The 16,535-nt window shown below is 38.5% G+C and overlaps 1 protein-coding gene across 1 annotated transcript in view; it reads left to right on the top strand.

Annotated features, from left to right (window-relative positions):
- xpo6 (exportin 6) overlaps positions 1 to 16,470 on the top strand; it is a 40,178-nt gene extending 23,708 nt beyond the window's left edge. The window contains exons 13-25 of the mRNA XM_077213736.1: positions 651 to 810; positions 2,773 to 2,865; positions 2,946 to 3,093; positions 4,219 to 4,365; positions 4,481 to 4,652; positions 5,644 to 5,799; positions 5,930 to 6,044; positions 7,431 to 7,509; positions 8,445 to 8,537; positions 9,271 to 9,432; positions 11,453 to 11,551; positions 14,781 to 15,011; positions 15,732 to 16,470. Coding sequence (XP_077069851.1) covers positions 651 to 810; positions 2,773 to 2,865; positions 2,946 to 3,093; positions 4,219 to 4,365; positions 4,481 to 4,652; positions 5,644 to 5,799; positions 5,930 to 6,044; positions 7,431 to 7,509; positions 8,445 to 8,537; positions 9,271 to 9,432; positions 11,453 to 11,551; positions 14,781 to 15,011; positions 15,732 to 15,833 — 1,757 coding nt within the window. The 3' untranslated portion in view covers positions 15,834 to 16,470. The remainder of the gene's footprint in view (positions 1 to 650; positions 811 to 2,772; positions 2,866 to 2,945; positions 3,094 to 4,218; positions 4,366 to 4,480; positions 4,653 to 5,643; positions 5,800 to 5,929; positions 6,045 to 7,430; positions 7,510 to 8,444; positions 8,538 to 9,270; positions 9,433 to 11,452; positions 11,552 to 14,780; positions 15,012 to 15,731) is intronic.
- Positions 16,471 to 16,535: the final 65 nt, after the last annotated feature.

Raw genomic sequence — 16,535 nt, 5'->3', positions numbered from 1 at the left:
GCTGTACAACAAGATGAAATATAAAGGAGGAAGTTCTACGTGAACTGTAACGCATACATTACTATTCAGAAGTTTTGAAAGAAGTCTCTTATGCTCACCAAGGCCAAGTAAAAACAGTAATATTGAGAAATATTACTACTAAAAATAACACATCTAAGTAAATGTATTTAAATGTGTATTAAATTGTAATTTATTCCTGTGATCAAAGCTTTATTTTCAGCATCATTACTCCAGTCTTCAGTGTCACATGATCCTTCAGAAATCATTCTGATATGATGATTTGATGCTTGAGAAACAATAATAATAATTATTATTATCAATGTTGAAAACAGTTGTGCTGCTTAATATTTTTGTGGAAACTATGATGCATATCTTTACTGACACTTTTGTCAATTTAATGCATTCTTGCTGGAAAAAAGTATTAATTTCTTCTTTTTAAACTTACTGACACCAAACCTTTGAACAGTAATGTACCTTCTGTTGATAGCTTGAGCATTTACTCAGTCAACCTATATGTATAGACTAAGTATTTTAATAGTATCTGGTCTTGTAATGTTCAGTCTGATGGTGCTCTGTTCTCATGTGGCTTGTGAGCTGCTGTCAGCTGTTGTTGAGTGGTTTTACACCTCTCTCTCTGTGTGTGTGAACAGATCGCAGGCTGAACATCACAGCGGAGGCCGACTGCAGAAGACTTCACTGCGCGCTCAGAGACCTGAGCTCTCTTCTGCAGGCCGTGGGACGCCTGGCCGAGTTCTTCACAGGGGACGTTTTCACCGCCCGCTTTAATGACGCTCTCGCCATCGTGCAGAGGTCAGTTCCTGATTCCCAATTCCTCATTTCACAACAACACTACCTCCTTATGTGTGCACTTTAATGTCCTCTGTATCTGCTTATGTTTTATGCCATGTTTTTTATGCATATTATTAGTGGTCTTATTACTGGTTTTGCTGTGTTTTGTAGTGTGCTTCACACTACAGTCTGTCAGTAACGCTCTATTAAGTTCCTGTCTCTCTATGAAGCCCCTCCCTCTGAAAGCTCATTGTGCTCTGATTGGTCGGCTGGATCAGTGTGTTGTGATTGGTCAACCGCTTCGGTGTGTTTTGGAAATGTCCCGCCACTTACCATAACCGTGATTTTCAACGCACTTCTAACTAACTCAACCAGGCCTCGTCTAGGCTTGCTACGATAGTCGGTGTTACACAGTGTTCAGTCACAACACCGGTTTCATCACTTGCCCACCGCAAAAAAAAAAAGAGAAAAGTTTAAAGCGTTAAAAATATTAAAGCAATTACGCAGTATCTGTTAAGTCCTGCCTATTACACACACACGACCCACAGAAAAGACGCGCGTCAGTATCGAGTTCTCTTCTGGGTTTTTCATTAAGAATAATAACGAACCCACCATTCAAGCCATTCGCAAAGACCCGCCCCCTTTAGTTACTTTTGCTATGTCAGACAAGCCATGCCACTCTCACGCCACACACTGTGGCTGAATCCGTAATCACCCCCGTACCCTCAAATAGGGCGTTATTTGGGGAGATAAACATTTTTAGTGGTGTCCGAAACCATAGTGGACGTTATTGAGTGCACTTATTCAATCCCACATTGCACTGCATTAACGAGTGTACAGCTAATGTACCGAATTCGCTCACTTGTTTTCATTCACTCCTTTATTGAACCGTATTAGTGGACTAACAAAGGGAATAGGCCTTACTTAGTGAATGATGGTTTAGGGGGCGATTTCGGATTCAGCCCATGTTCTCAAGCAGTGAAAAATAGAGGACACTGACAACGCGCTGACAGACAGGACCGAGCAGGTCATATTTAATATGAAACAAAGTCTCAACTTCCAAATTTGGTCCGTCAAAGAGAATTAAACAGTAAATAGGCCTGCCGTTTTGTGGCTCTTTAATGTGTCGTGACAGATTGCCTCAGTTAAAGCCAAGTTCAAATCCACCTACGTTAATCTACTAACTCTCCTGACTGCTCTGTCGGACAAAAATGGTGGATTTTGATTGGTCAGATCGCATGTCAATCAAACTCCCTGCGACGGATGAATTGACGCTAATTTAAAAGTGAAAGTGAAGTGCACACTGATGCACCAGCTTTTTATAAGCGATGTAAAAATTTAGTTTCGTTTTCAAATTAGCGCCAATTCAGGACACAATAACCACACAATTATACGTGCGCAATTTACGTTAACCTTTAAAATTAGTGATTTAAAAGCCCCCGCTGGTGATACCGGTATTACCGGTGTTGTCACACATCGATTGACCGGTGGGAAAATATCCTCACCGTCACATCCCTAGCCTCGTCCTTTATTTTGCGTATGCCTTGGGTGGGTATTATTTAAATAAGGAATATTGTGTCGTGTTTGTTCCCAGGACAGACATTTTTCATGCTCAAACTGCAACACACTGAAGAAAGATGAACATGTCAAAAAAAAAAAAGGACCCCTTTGATATACTGTTTAAACCCTGTCTCAATGAACACTTCTCACTAAACAAATGATTACTAATTTAACTGTGTGAACTTGTGCAAGACTGTCCAAATATAAACTAAACCAAGCCTTTTTTCAAAAAAGCAAAGGTTTTGGTTTTACTTTCACAATTGCAATGTATTTTCCTGTTGACGCCAACACTGTGTCAAAGTAACATGCAAACAAATATCTTATTCATTTAGGAATTAATAACTTGAATTATTAATACAGATTGATAGATGGTCAGATGTAAATAACTGACTGAAATATGTGATATGTTTCTCCTCCTCTCAGATTGGTGGAAGTCTCGTGTTACGGTTCTCAGATCAGCCTGTATGATGTAGAGATGGCTGTTCCTACAGTGCTCAAACCAGATCTTATAGATGTGTAAGTAGTCATAAACACTGTTCAGTGTCCTAATTGATATAGTTTTAAAATAAAACCTAATAAACGTCTCTGTTTTGCAGCCACGCGCAGTCATTGGCCGCTCTGCAGGCGTATTCTCATTGGCTGGCTCAGTTCTGCGGGGAAGTGCAGCGCCAACAAGATCAAACACAGTTTGTGGATCTCATCAGGTCCAGCATGGACGCCACGACCCCTCTCGTCAATGCCAAGGTCACTCGATTATTATAAATGATAATAATTTAATGCTCATTTAAAGCAGAACACAGTCATTTCAAGTTTAAAGAATTGAAGACATGTTTTATTAAATATATATGTGAATTGATATGGGTACTACTGATATTATTAGGTTATTATGATTACATTATTATGATATCAGAGGTCAAACAGTATTATTATCATCAATATTAGATTTTGCTGATATCATCAAGAAAAATATGGAAGCTTGTATCTGCAATGTAATGAAAAAGTAAAAAAGGAGATGGAGACGAGTTACAATAGTTTGGTAAATTAAATGGCATATACTGTTTATTGTGTAACATACAGTACATAATATCCAGAACAAAAGATTTAATGTAAAATGCTAGACTTTTAACTCTTTCCCCATCAGTGTTTTTTTTTTTAAGTTGCCAACCTTTTTTATACATTTTTTTTTTATAATTTTTTTTTTATTATCACCACAAACGTTTTATGGCCTCCAGAATATTTTTTTGTATGAAAATACCGCTTTATTCTAGCTTTTTTTTTTTTAATCAAAATTTGAATGTGTTCGTTTCTTAAAAAAAAAAAAAAAAAAAAAAAAAAAAAACTTTTAACAAAAAGCTGACAAGAGACTATAACGGGCATAAGAAATGCTTTTATTACTTTTTTCTGCTAATATTTTGCTTATGTTTTGATCCAGAGTTTCTGTACTCATTCAGAAGCTTTTAAATTGCGCCCCCTACTGTATAACAGTGAAAATCACTGGATAATTCCAACAATGCCTGAAATACACAGGGACTCTTTTGAAATGGATATGCTTTACTATTTCCAGCGGCTCATTCAAACAGATGTGGGAGATAAAATATGCACTCTTACAACCTTCTACAAAATATTGCAATATAAACACCCTAAAGTAAACATTGTCATCATTTATTCAGCCATGTCTTCATAATAAGGTTTGTAGTAGCAATGTACAAAACTATATATTTATTTTTGGGGTTGTCTTGAAACGGAAGTGTTTCCCTCGGCTGTGAGATCTTCAGTAGATTTTTAGATTAGACCGTCTTCTGTTTAACCAGTTATTCTTCATTCTTTGTCTCTGATAAACTCTAATGTGCCCGATCTCGTGTGCCACAGGTCCCAGAGAAGTTGCTGTTATCTGCGTGCCATCTCGTGGTCTCCATGTCCACCACCGTACGACCGGTGTTCCTGGTGTCGTTGCCGGCGGTGCAGAATATCTTCAACCTGATCACAGAGAATCATAACCACAGATTACCTCAGGAGGTGTGTGTGTGTGTGCGTGTGCATGGGTTTATATTGGTCCGACAGTGTGAGACAGTTTGTACTTGGATCCCTCTGTTGTTGTTTGTGATGTATTTTTATATTTTTTTCCCTCAAGGCTCACGTCCTGGTGTGTCGAGCTCTGTCCAACATGTTGCTGTTGCCGTGGCCCAGTCTACCAGAAGCAGAACAGCAGTGGCCGAGCCGTTCATCCAATCACGCGCGGCTTCTCAGCAGTCTGACCCAACAGTACCGCCTCCTGCCCCGCCCACCCAACCAGCACCACAACAGTGAGAGCAACAGATCAACATTGATAGCAATGTCAAATATTATAATATATACCATATATAAAAAGAATTGATATATAGCAGTGATGCATTAAATTGATTAAAAGGGACTGTAAAGACATTTATAATGTTACAGTTTCTAAATCGATTGAAATAGATTTCTGTTTCATATCAATGCTGGGTTTCACTTTATTTTGATGGTCCCTTTAACATGTTTTGTTGTCTATAAGTAACATTGCACCTTCATGTCTACTAACTCTCATTAGAGTATTAGTAGAGTATTAGTAGACTGGTAGGGTTAGAATAAGTTGACATGTAGTTGCAAAGTTACTTATAGTGAGTAGAGTGTCTGTTGTGGACCATCACAATAAAGAGTTTGCAGATATGAAGCAGATAGTCCACTGATACTCTAATGAGAGTTAGTTAACATGTAGTTGCAAAGTTACTTATAGTTAACAGAATGTTCAAAAGGGACCATAATAAAGTGTTACCCAATGCTGTTCTTTTGAACTTTCTATTCACCAAAGAATCCTGAAAAAAATATCACATTTGCACAAAAATATTATGCAGCACAACTGAATTTCAACATTTATTACAAGATGTTTCTTGAGACCATCACATTAGAATGATTTCTGAAGGACCATGTGACGCTGAAGACTGGAGTAATGATGCTGAAAATTCAGTTTTGATCACAGGAATAAAATTTAAAATATATAAAAAAAGAAAACTTATTTCAAAAGTTTTGTAATGTTTCACAATATTACTGTTTTTACGGTATTTTTGATAATGATTGCACCCTTGGTGAGCATTTACACTGCAGGTCTTGATGCCCAATTCTGATTGGTTACCGACCCCAACCTTTTTGAATGGTATTGTTTGTTTATATAAAGGTTATTTATATTTGTGTTTATTTGTAATTTATACATTTTTAGATATTTTTTCCTAAGAGTATTTAAAAAAATGACAGTGATGTAAATACTGATGTGTCCCTCAGGTAAAGAGGTGATCCAGCAGACTCTGTGTGTGTTGAAGGATCTAGTGGACAGTATATCAGGAGAAGCCACCAAATCCCGTCAGATCTGTTACCACAGCCTGCAGGAGTCAGTCCAGGTCACGCTCGCGCTGTTCCCTCACTTCATCCAGCAGCCAGGTGTGTGAACACATCAACATCAGCGTTTATTACCACCTCTTCTCCACTGCCTTCTGGTGCTGGAATGATCTTTACTAAGGATTCATTATCTTTCCCCCTCTCTCTCTCTCTCTCTCTCTCTCTCTCTCAGATGTGACAGACGAGATGCTGAGTTTCTTTCTCACGCTGTTTCAAGCGTTGCGTGTGCAGATGGGTGTAGCTTTCACAGAGCAGATCATTCAGACGTTCCTCAGCATGTTCACCAGGTATTGTTGCCACCCGTCCCGGTTTTTCCGGGAATGTTCTTCTTTTTAAAGCTACACTGTGTAACTTTTTTTAGTTTATTCTTAGCTAAAAACACTAAGTTCTTTCAAAAATATATGTGCTCATTAATGTATATTTACTTCGTTCAAGTAATAAAGTATTCTCGTGAGTGAATAATATGCCATTGAAAATACATACGGGTGGGGGGTTCTAATGCCGGTCGCCATGTTGCCCCTCCATCTTGAAAGTACATTAGCCAAAGAGGGACATACGGTTAATTCAAGCTTCACCTTTCACTCATGGACGAGGTTGAACTGGAAGCCATGCTAATCTTGGACTACATTGGCCACCGTAGGAGTTAAAACGAAATCGGAATTGAGAGGAACAGAAACCAATATTCACTGGATGGTCATATACCTTTTCACCGCTAGATGGGGGTAAAAATCACACAGTGTAGCTTTAACAACCTGTCCTGGGAAACTTATACACTCTCCCGGGACACTAAATGTCCCGGTTTTCAAAAGGCTATGTGAATATGTCCCGGTTTTCGAAAGTCTACGTGAATATGTATGTTCAAACAGCGCACACGGCAGAGAGGTAGAGTGCGAGACCTTGCATGCGTGTGCTAGTGTACCTCATGAAGCGCATGTAACCCCCAGAAAAGACGCGCGTCAGTATCGAGTTCTCTTTCGGGCTTGAACAAACCATAACACACACAAATTATGCCAAAATGTCACACGTTTTGTGTGTCGGGGTTATGTACCCTCCACGGCTGTCCCAATATGCTCACTCGTTCATTCACTCCTTCAAGTGAACAGTATTAGTGGACTGACTTAGTGAATGAGGGTTTAGAGGGTGATTTCAGATTCAACCCATGTTCTCAAGCAGTGAAAAATAGAGGACACTGACAACGCGCTGACAGACAGGACCGAGCAGGTCATATTTAATATGAAAATATGTCTCAACTTTCAAATTTGGTCAGTCAAAGAAAATGAAACAATAAATTGGCATACCGTTTTGTGGCTCTTTAATGTGTCGTGACAGATTGCCTCACTTAAAGCCAAGTTCAAATCCACCGACGTTAATCTACTAACTCTCCTGACTGCTCTGTCGGACAAAAATGGTGGATTTTGATTGGTCAGATTGCATATCAATCAAACTCCCTGTGAAGGATGAATTGACGCTAATTTAACAAAACAGTGCTGCTCCGCACGACCGCACCATTATGCTTGCCCGTGCAAATGTGCATTTTACGCTTGCATTTAAATTAGCGATTTAAAAGCCCCGCCGGTGATACCGGTATTACCGGTGTTGTCACGTCGATTAACCGGTGGGAAAAAATCCTCACCGTCACATCCCTAATGCTTTCTGATCCTCGTGTTCCTCAGGGATCAGCTGGCCGCCAGCATCTTACAGGAGGGCAGCTCGGGATCCAGAGTGGTTCAGAAGTTTCTCAAGATTCTGCAGGTAAAACCACTTTGTGTTTGAGTTTCAGTGGTTATTAACCCTATATAGCCTCTACTGTCATATTTAATACACATATGTCTAAGGCCTCTAAATTATCAACAAGATAAAACTGTTGTACACAATCTAGTACATGTCCTCTGTTTGATTTGTAGTTTATGGTTTTCTAGTAAGTTAAAGGTCTTTCAGTATATTTCAAAAAATGTCCACCTTCAGGAATTTTTGCTGTGAAATTTTTACTGAAGTAAAAGTAACTTCTATTGTTGTTAGTAATATTTTAAGATGACTTTTACCGGACTGAAGCAACTTAGGTTTGCTTGATTATTCATAAATAATATTTTTAGTATATGAATGCCGTATTCTGCATGACCATATTCTACATCCCTTAATCCACCCAATACCTAAACTTAACAACTACCTTATTAACTATTAATAAGCAGTGATTAGGAGTTTGAGGCAAAAATCCTAGTTAATAGATAGTTAAAAGTGAGAATTGGACCCTAAACTAAACTATTGATCATAAATATAATTTTTCTAAGACATTATTAGGAGATATAAAGTGACAACTGATATTTGTATGTATTTTATGTGACTATTCTGTTATACTGGTATAAAGATCTTCATTAAAAGCTATCATAATTTCATCTTATTTTTTGACCATTGAAATAACATCTGCGTCATATAGCGTATTTTTGCTCAGTTTGGGCCTCTGATTAAAATTGAAGTGTTTTTCCTCCTCGGGTAAGAGCTTCATATTCTCACTTTATCAGGCAATATGAGCCATAAAACCCGGATGTATCAAATATGATACTCAAAAAGCACACGTGCAAACTTTTACTCTTTCTAAAGGTTCAATCACCCTTCCATTCAAAACGCATTTATTTCTGACTTATTTCATATGATTGAACATGCTATTCATCTTTGCTTTATTTTCTCAGGTTGTGGTTCAAGAGCCTGGCCAGACCTTCAAACCTCTGTTACCCAGCATCCTCAGCCTTTGTTTGGACCAGGTTTACCCAATAGTGGCAGAGGTAAGAGACATGAATTAAAGACACCCCACCTCAGAGTGCTTAAGGTTAACATGCATTTCCCAGCATAATTTGATTTACATTAAAAAAAAAAAAACGGCAACAGTGGTACGGAATATACATACAATTTACAACTCGTTACCGTATGTTTGATCTAATTTGTTTTTACAATGTACTGATAATCACCATAATAGCACAGTTTGCACAATAGGAGGTCACATGATAAATAGTTAATTGTAGTTAATTGTAAGTGACATGACACTAAAATTATGCAATAAACAAAAATAACAGAAACTAACACTCATAACAAAAACTTACACAAACAAAATTTACACAATATATGCCTCGCTGGGACTTCTGGGAATAAAGTTACGGTTTTTCACTGTATATTAAACATATACATTATACCTATATTTTACTTGCAAAAACTGTAAATTTTACAATATTTTACAATAAAATGACATGCGTGATGTTGAACCATGTAGTTTTCCACCATATATTGTAAGATAACTTGGTAACTAATCTTAACCCACATTTTTTTTCTGTCAAAATGACAAACATTTTTATAGTGTAGAAACCACAATGCAGAATTTAATACATTAGCATGTACAAGACAAACACTAATCATTGTTTAGCAGAACAAAGAGTTTAGCGATTTAAAGATATTAAAGTCCTCTAACGTTCTTCTTTCTGGAAGCTGTTTTAACTCGCTCATCTTCTCCTCTGTGTTCTGCAGCGCTCCTGCCCAGATGTGAAAGCTGAGATGTTCGAGCTGCTCTTCCAGATTCTTCATCAGAACTGGAGGTTCTTCTTCAAGAGCTCAGTGTTGAGCAGCGTACAGAGAACCGGAGCAGAAGAACTCATGGAGAACCAAACGCAGTTCACGGCTGCCATGCAGGTATCGCCCGCACGTGTGTAACTGTCCTCAAAGCCTGAGTGACAGGGTGGCTTAAAGGCACACTATCAAAATACTCAAAAACCACTAGAACAATGTTATATATTTTGTTGATTTGTGTACTTTTGCACTTGATTTAATGCAGTAACTAACCATATTGTGGCAGAAATAGTGAAATGTTTTAACATTATTCATTTTAGGGTTTGTTACTATGGAAGCATATGGGTAGCAATATTCCATTTGAAATGTAATATGCAAATGATAATCCAATGTGAAAAATGACAATGCAATATGTAAAAATGGTAAATGGCAATGCATTTCTGTATTTAAATTTACATTTTCCATTACATTTGTCCAACGTTTGGTGCAAAATGAAAATAATTCAATTATATAATTTACATTTGCCATTTCATACATATGTTTTAATATGTAAATTGAATACATATTTTAACGCTTTATTAGTTGCAAAATTAAAATGAAAATGTATTAAAGCAGCACTATGCAGTTTTTTTTAGCTTAACTGAACAGTTTCGGAGTTATTGGAATGGTTATATGACTCTTTTCGGGTTGAATGGTGGTCGTCTCGCCCCCTGGTGCCTGTGAGTGGAAAAACCGCACTTGCAACTTTGGGCCGGCGGACCGCAGGAAGTATCGCGTGATTTCAGCTCTCGCGATGTAACGAATTGCTTTATGGCACTGCACACATTACACTCATACACTACCCCATCCAGGATCCGGCTAGCTATAAGAGCAACTATCGTCCCATGGCAAAGCCGGCATATAAGAAGCAGAAAGCTAGAAAAGCATTGTCGGAGGAACAGAGAAAGAGGAAACAGCAGACTGACCGAGCGAGGAGTCAGACACGAGTAAACATCGGACCTGCGTTTTCTGAATGGCGAAAAAAAACGAAGAAAGCGCGGTCGGAAGAGTTTAGAAAAAGGTAACGAGAATCTGACAGCGTGAGGAACCAGACAGGAGTCCCACTCGCTCGGGCTTTCACTGTTAAAGTTGATTCCTGCGATTATCATGAAAACAGTTGTCAATATCTCACATAATTATCAGGACATAAATAAGCCTACACATTGTAAATAGTGTAAATGAGCGCAATTTGCAAACTATTATGATAAATTGCAATAATCATGTCTAACAACATCATAACGGACATTGTTACGAAATAATGCGACGTACATGATACACTTTATTGGTGTCATCTGGCATTTAGGCTCAGGTAAGCGTAACGCGGTAGGCTACTTTATTATTATGAAGTGCAGAGGCCGTGAGTGCAGATACGCTCTGCGTGAGTGGTGTTTACGAAAGTAACGTTAAATACAAGTACTATACAGAGACTCTAGGGATCGCTGTTTGACAAAAACAGAAATCCTGCATAGTGCCGCTTTAAAGAAATTATTAGATCTGTTTAAAATATTCAAGCAAAAACTATAGCAAAATGATCATTTAAATTTTATTTTTCTTAATTGCATTTACACTGGACATTTAATGAAAATGCAATCGCAAGTGTCTTAACTGTGAGTGTAAATGCAATTAAGAAAAATAACATTGAAATTATCATTTTGCTACAGTTTTTGCTTGAACATGTTAAAATATCTAGTAATTTGTTAAACATTTTAATTTTGATTTTGCAACTAATAAAGCATTAAAATATGTATTTATTTTATGTATTAAAACTAGTGTATGAAATGGCAAATGTGAATTATATAATTGATTTTTCATTTTGCAACAACGTTGCACAAATGTAATGGAAAATGTGAATTCAAATACAGAAATGCATTGCCATTTTACATATTGCATTGTCATTTTGCATATTAAATGTCAAATTGAATATTGCTACTATATGCTTCCATATCGTACAACCTTTTGAGAGTGAACATTTATTGTCTGCAAATAATTTTGCAGTTCCCAGAAATGTTTTAAATAAGATTCACAAGTTGCAGATTAAATAGCGGAGCTGGAAACGCTGTTATGTGTGATTCTTGTGTCTGAGCGTCATGTCTTTGATTTGCAGGCATTTGGTCAGTCTTTCCTACAGCCGGATATTCACATCTTCAAACAAAACTTGAGTTACCTGGAGGTCCTGAACACCAAACACAAGCTGTACCACAGGGTAAGACACGCTGACATATGCTTACATTTGCTCAAATCTGATTGTGTGTATATACACATATAAAATAAAAAAATTGTAAATGTATTAGGGCTGCAACAACTAATCGATAAAATCGATTATAATCGATTATGAAAATCGTTGTCAACGAATGTCATTATCGATTAGTTGGTCTGCTTGCGTCACGGGGAGCGTTTACTGGTACGCACACACACGCAAGGTCTCTCTCCCTCAGGCGCTCTGCCGAGCGCGCGCGCTACACGGTTTGGAGCAGTCTCTTCTGTCTCGCATGCGCGCTCTTGCTTGCGCGCTCTAGATTTCGGGAGTTTGAACTAATTCGCGGGCATCAGGGAGCCGCCATCAATATGCGGGAGACTCCCGGGACTTCCGGGATGTCTGTATTTTGTCTCGAGCATCAGGTTGTGCAATCAGTTCGCTCGCAACGTAAGTGATGGATTAAAATAGCGCTACCGCAGAAATAGGTTAAATTAAAACGGTGTTTACAAAGTGAAGCATTAAATACAAAGGCAGTTAATAACAGCAGCAGTAAAATATTGTTTTTTAGTCACTGTACTCAGTGGTTTTCAGCGAATGCTTGTGCACTAATGCATAATTTCTCCTGTCCTTTACTCAAGCCTGTTAGCTTGCTGGGTAACGTTACCTCCATTACGTTCTCTTTTTATAGCATTTGTCCACTAAGTTTTAATTGTTTTTCAAACGCGATCTACTGCGGCTCTACATTCACACAATTGTTTTCAGTCTTTCAATATTTATTTAATCAATTTATCCTTATATTATATTCTTTTATATATTATATATATATAATATATATTATATTCTTTATCCTTATATTCCTTATATATAATTAATTTTAAATAAAAATTAAATGAATTATATATTTTAGATGTTTTTAGTTTGTTTTTAGTTCAGATATTCACATCTGAACAACATGTCTGTGTAAATTTGTTTTAACAAAAATTGTGTTAAAACATAATATGTTGGATATCATTTTTTTAACAATAATCATGTTTGTCAACTTGCCATCATTTAATTATCATTAAAAACAATGCAAATATTGATATTAGTAAAACTCAATGTGTGGCTTTTGCACTTTTTAAAGTACACTTTTACACATAAATACCCTGATTTACGGTTTTATTTAGTTATAATAAATAAAAAAAATCTAATTGAATTTCTATCCGATTAATCGATTAATCGAAAAAATAATCGTCCGATTAATCGATTATCAAAATAATTGTTAGTTGCAGCCCTAAAATGTATATAGACCTTAAAAAGTCTCTTCAAAGGAGTGGAAAAACATGGCTAAATACATTTAATGTCATAGAACTAGATAAACACAACGTAATATTGTATTACGTTTTTTTCTAAACCTGTAATTATCCATTGCCGTTTGGATGTAGTTAAACAAATAGTTGTCGAAAGCAAAAATGCTACAAAATGCATCATTTTTTGTGCATTAGAGCAATTTTTTGGAATCCGCTCCCCAAAATTAGTAAGAAACAAGTTTTCGATTTCTTTCAGCAAATATGATGCCGGGCGGTGTGATCAAATGTGCACTGGCTTTGGTCGGTGATGTGGTGTGTGTGTGTGTGTGGTTTTGTCAGTGATGTGTGTTGTGTTTGGTCAGTGATGTGTGTGTGTGGTTAGGTCAGTGGTGTCTGTGTGTGTGGTTTGGTCAGTGGTGTCTGTGTGTGTGGTTTGGTCAGTGCAGTGGTGTGTGTGTGGTTTGGTCTATGGTGTGTGTGTGTGGTTTGGTCAGTGATGTGTGTGTGTGTGGTTTGGTCAGTGATGTGTGTGTGTGTGTGTGGTTTGTTCAGTGATGTGTGTGGTTTGGTCAGTGACGTGTGTGTGGTTTGGTCAGTGACGTGTGTGTGGTTTGGTCAGTGACGTGTGTGTGGTTTGGTCAGTGACGTGTGTGTGTGTGGTTTGGTCAGTGACGTGTGTGTGTGGTTTGGTCAGTGACGTGTGTGTGTGGTTTGGTCAGTGACGTGTGTGTGGTTTGGTCAGTGATGTGTGTGTGGTTTGGTCAGTGATGTGTGTGTGTGTGTGTGTAGTTTGGTCAGTGATGTGTGTGTGTGTGTGTGTGTGTGTGTGTGTGTGTGTGGGTGGTTTGGTCAGTGATGTGTGTGTGTGTGTGTGTGTGGTTTGGTCAGTGATGTGTGTGTGTGTGTGTGGTTTGGTCAGTGATGTGTGATGTGTGTGTGGTTTGGTCAGTGATGTGTGTGTGGTTTGGTCAGTGATGTGTGTGTGGTTTGGTCAGTGATGTGTGTGTGGTTTGGTCAGTGATGTGTGTGTGGTTTGGTCAGTGATGTGTGTGTGGTTTGGTCAGTGATGTGTGTGTGGTTTGGTCAGTGATGTGTGTGTGGTTTGGTCAGTGATGTGTGTGTGTGTGTGGTTTGGTCAGTGATGTGTGTGTGTGGTTTGGTCAGTGATGTGTGTGTGGTTTGGTCAGTGATTTGGTCAGTGATGTGTGTGTGTGTGTGGTTTGGTCAGTGATGTGTGTGTGTGTGTGTGGTTTGTGATGTGTGTGTGGTTTGGTCAGTGATGTGTGTGTGCGTGTGTGTGTGGTTTGGTCAGTGATGTGTGTGTGGTTTGGTCAGTGATGTGTGTGTGGTTTGGTCAGTGATGTGTGTGTGGTTTGGTCAGTGATTTGGTCAGTGATGTGTGTGTGTGTGTGTGGTTTGGTCAGTGATGTGTGTGTGTGTGTGTGTGTGGTTTGGTCAGTGATGTGTGTGTGTGTGGTTTGGTCAGTGATGTGTGTGTGTGGTTTGGTCAGTGATGTGTGTGTGGTTTGGTCAGTGATTTGGTCAGTGATGTGTGTGTGGTTTGGTCAGTGATGTGTGTGTGTGTGTGGTTTGGTCAGTTATGTGTGTGTGGTTTGGTCAGTGATTTGGTCAGTGATGTGTGTGTGTGTGTGTGTGTGTGTGTGTGTGTGTGGTTTGGTCAGTGATGTGTGTGTGTGTGTGTGTGTGGTTTGGTCAGTGATGTGTGTGTGTGTGTGGTTTGGTCAGTGATGTGTGTGTGGTTTGGTCAGTGATGTGTGTGTGGTTTGGTCAGTGATTTGGTCAGTGATGTGTGTGTGTGGTTTGGTCAGTGATGTGTGTGTGGTTTGGTCAGTGATGTGTGTGTGGTTTGGTCAGTGATGTGTGTGTGTGGTTTGGTCAGTGATGTGTGTGTGGTTTGGTCAGTGATGCGTGTGTGTGTATTTCAGAAGCTGTTCCGGAACTCGATGCTGTTCCACTTCATAAATGTTCTTCTGCAAGTCCTGCTGCACAAGAGTCACGAGCTCCTCCAGGATGACATCACGCTGGCGCTCTACAACATGGCGGCTGTGGATTTCCAAGCGTTTTACTCTTCCTTCTTGCCAGAGTTTCTCAGCGGCTGCCAAGGCCTCGACCCTCACCAGCGCACAACGCTCGCCCGAAACTTCACGCCAGAAAGAGTGAGTGAACGTGACTCATGTGATTCAAACCTGAACATCGAATTACCCCAGTGTTTTTTACTGATGTGAAGCTGGAACATTTTCTGGCTGTTAATTGTTCACATGACCATAATTATTTTATATATATATATATATATATATATATATATATATATATATATATATATATATATATATATATATATATATTCTATCTTTTCTAATATATTTTCTATGTGAATATATTGTAAAATGCCATTTATTCCTGATCAAAGCAGATTTTTCAGCATCATTACTCCAGTCTTCAGTGTCACATGATCCTTCAGAAATCATTCTAATATGATGATTTGATGCTCAAGAAACATTTCTGATTATTAATGTTGAAAACTGTTGTGCTGTTTCATATTTTTTCAGGATTCTTTGATGAATCGAAAGTTCAACAGAACAGCATTTATTTGACAAATCTTTTGTAACATTATACATATTGTGAATGGCATTGCATATAAATCCCAATAGTCCTAAAAATAGGCTTCATTTTTATTATTTTATTATTTATTTTTTTCTACTTCCTCTCTCTTTGAAATTTAGAGTGCAATTAGACCAGGAAATTAAGACCTGTTTTGCCAGATTCACAAACCTGGCTTGGATGATGTCATGGGTGTAGTCATTTAGAGTGAACCGTCTTCATGTTTTAACATTTGAGTCACGTCTCTTTTTTCCTGTCTTTTCCGCCCCTCACAGGACCTGCCGTCGTTTTCTCAGGGAGTGTATCGTATTGTGAACGATCTGCGCTTCTACAGACTGTGCAATGGAAGTCTTCCAGCGGGAACATTGAAACTATAGCAGCGCATCACAGCTGTCACAGCCAAACCCCGGCCCAGCTTCTTCTAGGACGCGGATCACTGCTTCAGTGCTCATGTATTGCCTTTCACACGGGCCAGCCTGTGATCTCAGTGCCGGCGTGTTCTGAGAGCTGCAGGGCTTCTAGCGTCAGCTTGTTTTATGTTTATTTCTGATAGATTTTACACGTTGCCAATGATCAAGAGGCCAAAGTGGATGTTCAACAGAAGCTGTCGAGAAACTCTTACAGAATCAGCCGATGCGCTTTGGGTTTCACTGGTGCGTTTATTTAAATATGAGCAGTGCTTTTCCAATGACCTGTTTTTTTAAAAGGACTGGTGTAACTGAAAGCACACTTATTTTGTTGAAATGAACAGACGGCGTTTGAAATGCAGTGTGTAGAGTTAAACGAACACTTCTCAAGACAGCTTCATGTGGATGTTCATACGGCTGTTGTCGAGTTCTGAATGGTTTTAAAGTGAACGGGTGCAACACAGAGCACTGAACTTTCCTTTCTCTTAAATGTCTGGTTTTATCGGCCTCTCTCTATTTCCACGGAGAACGGCTCACATCTTTTTCATATCATTCCATCCTGATCAAGGAGAAACAAACCTTCAATAAAGTTTTATAATGAAATAAATTCTTTGTCTTTCTCGTTTTGTTACTGTATGTGTTATCTTGTTTATCTTATCACGCACAGCAGCA

This window comes from Siphateles boraxobius, unplaced genomic scaffold, assembly GCF_051911475.1.
Source record: "Siphateles boraxobius isolate OS27281-9 unplaced genomic scaffold, OSU_SipBor_1 66, whole genome shotgun sequence".
Taxonomy (NCBI): Eukaryota; Metazoa; Chordata; class Actinopteri; order Cypriniformes; family Leuciscidae; genus Siphateles; species Siphateles boraxobius.
This window is presented reverse-complemented; position numbering and strand designations above follow the sequence as displayed.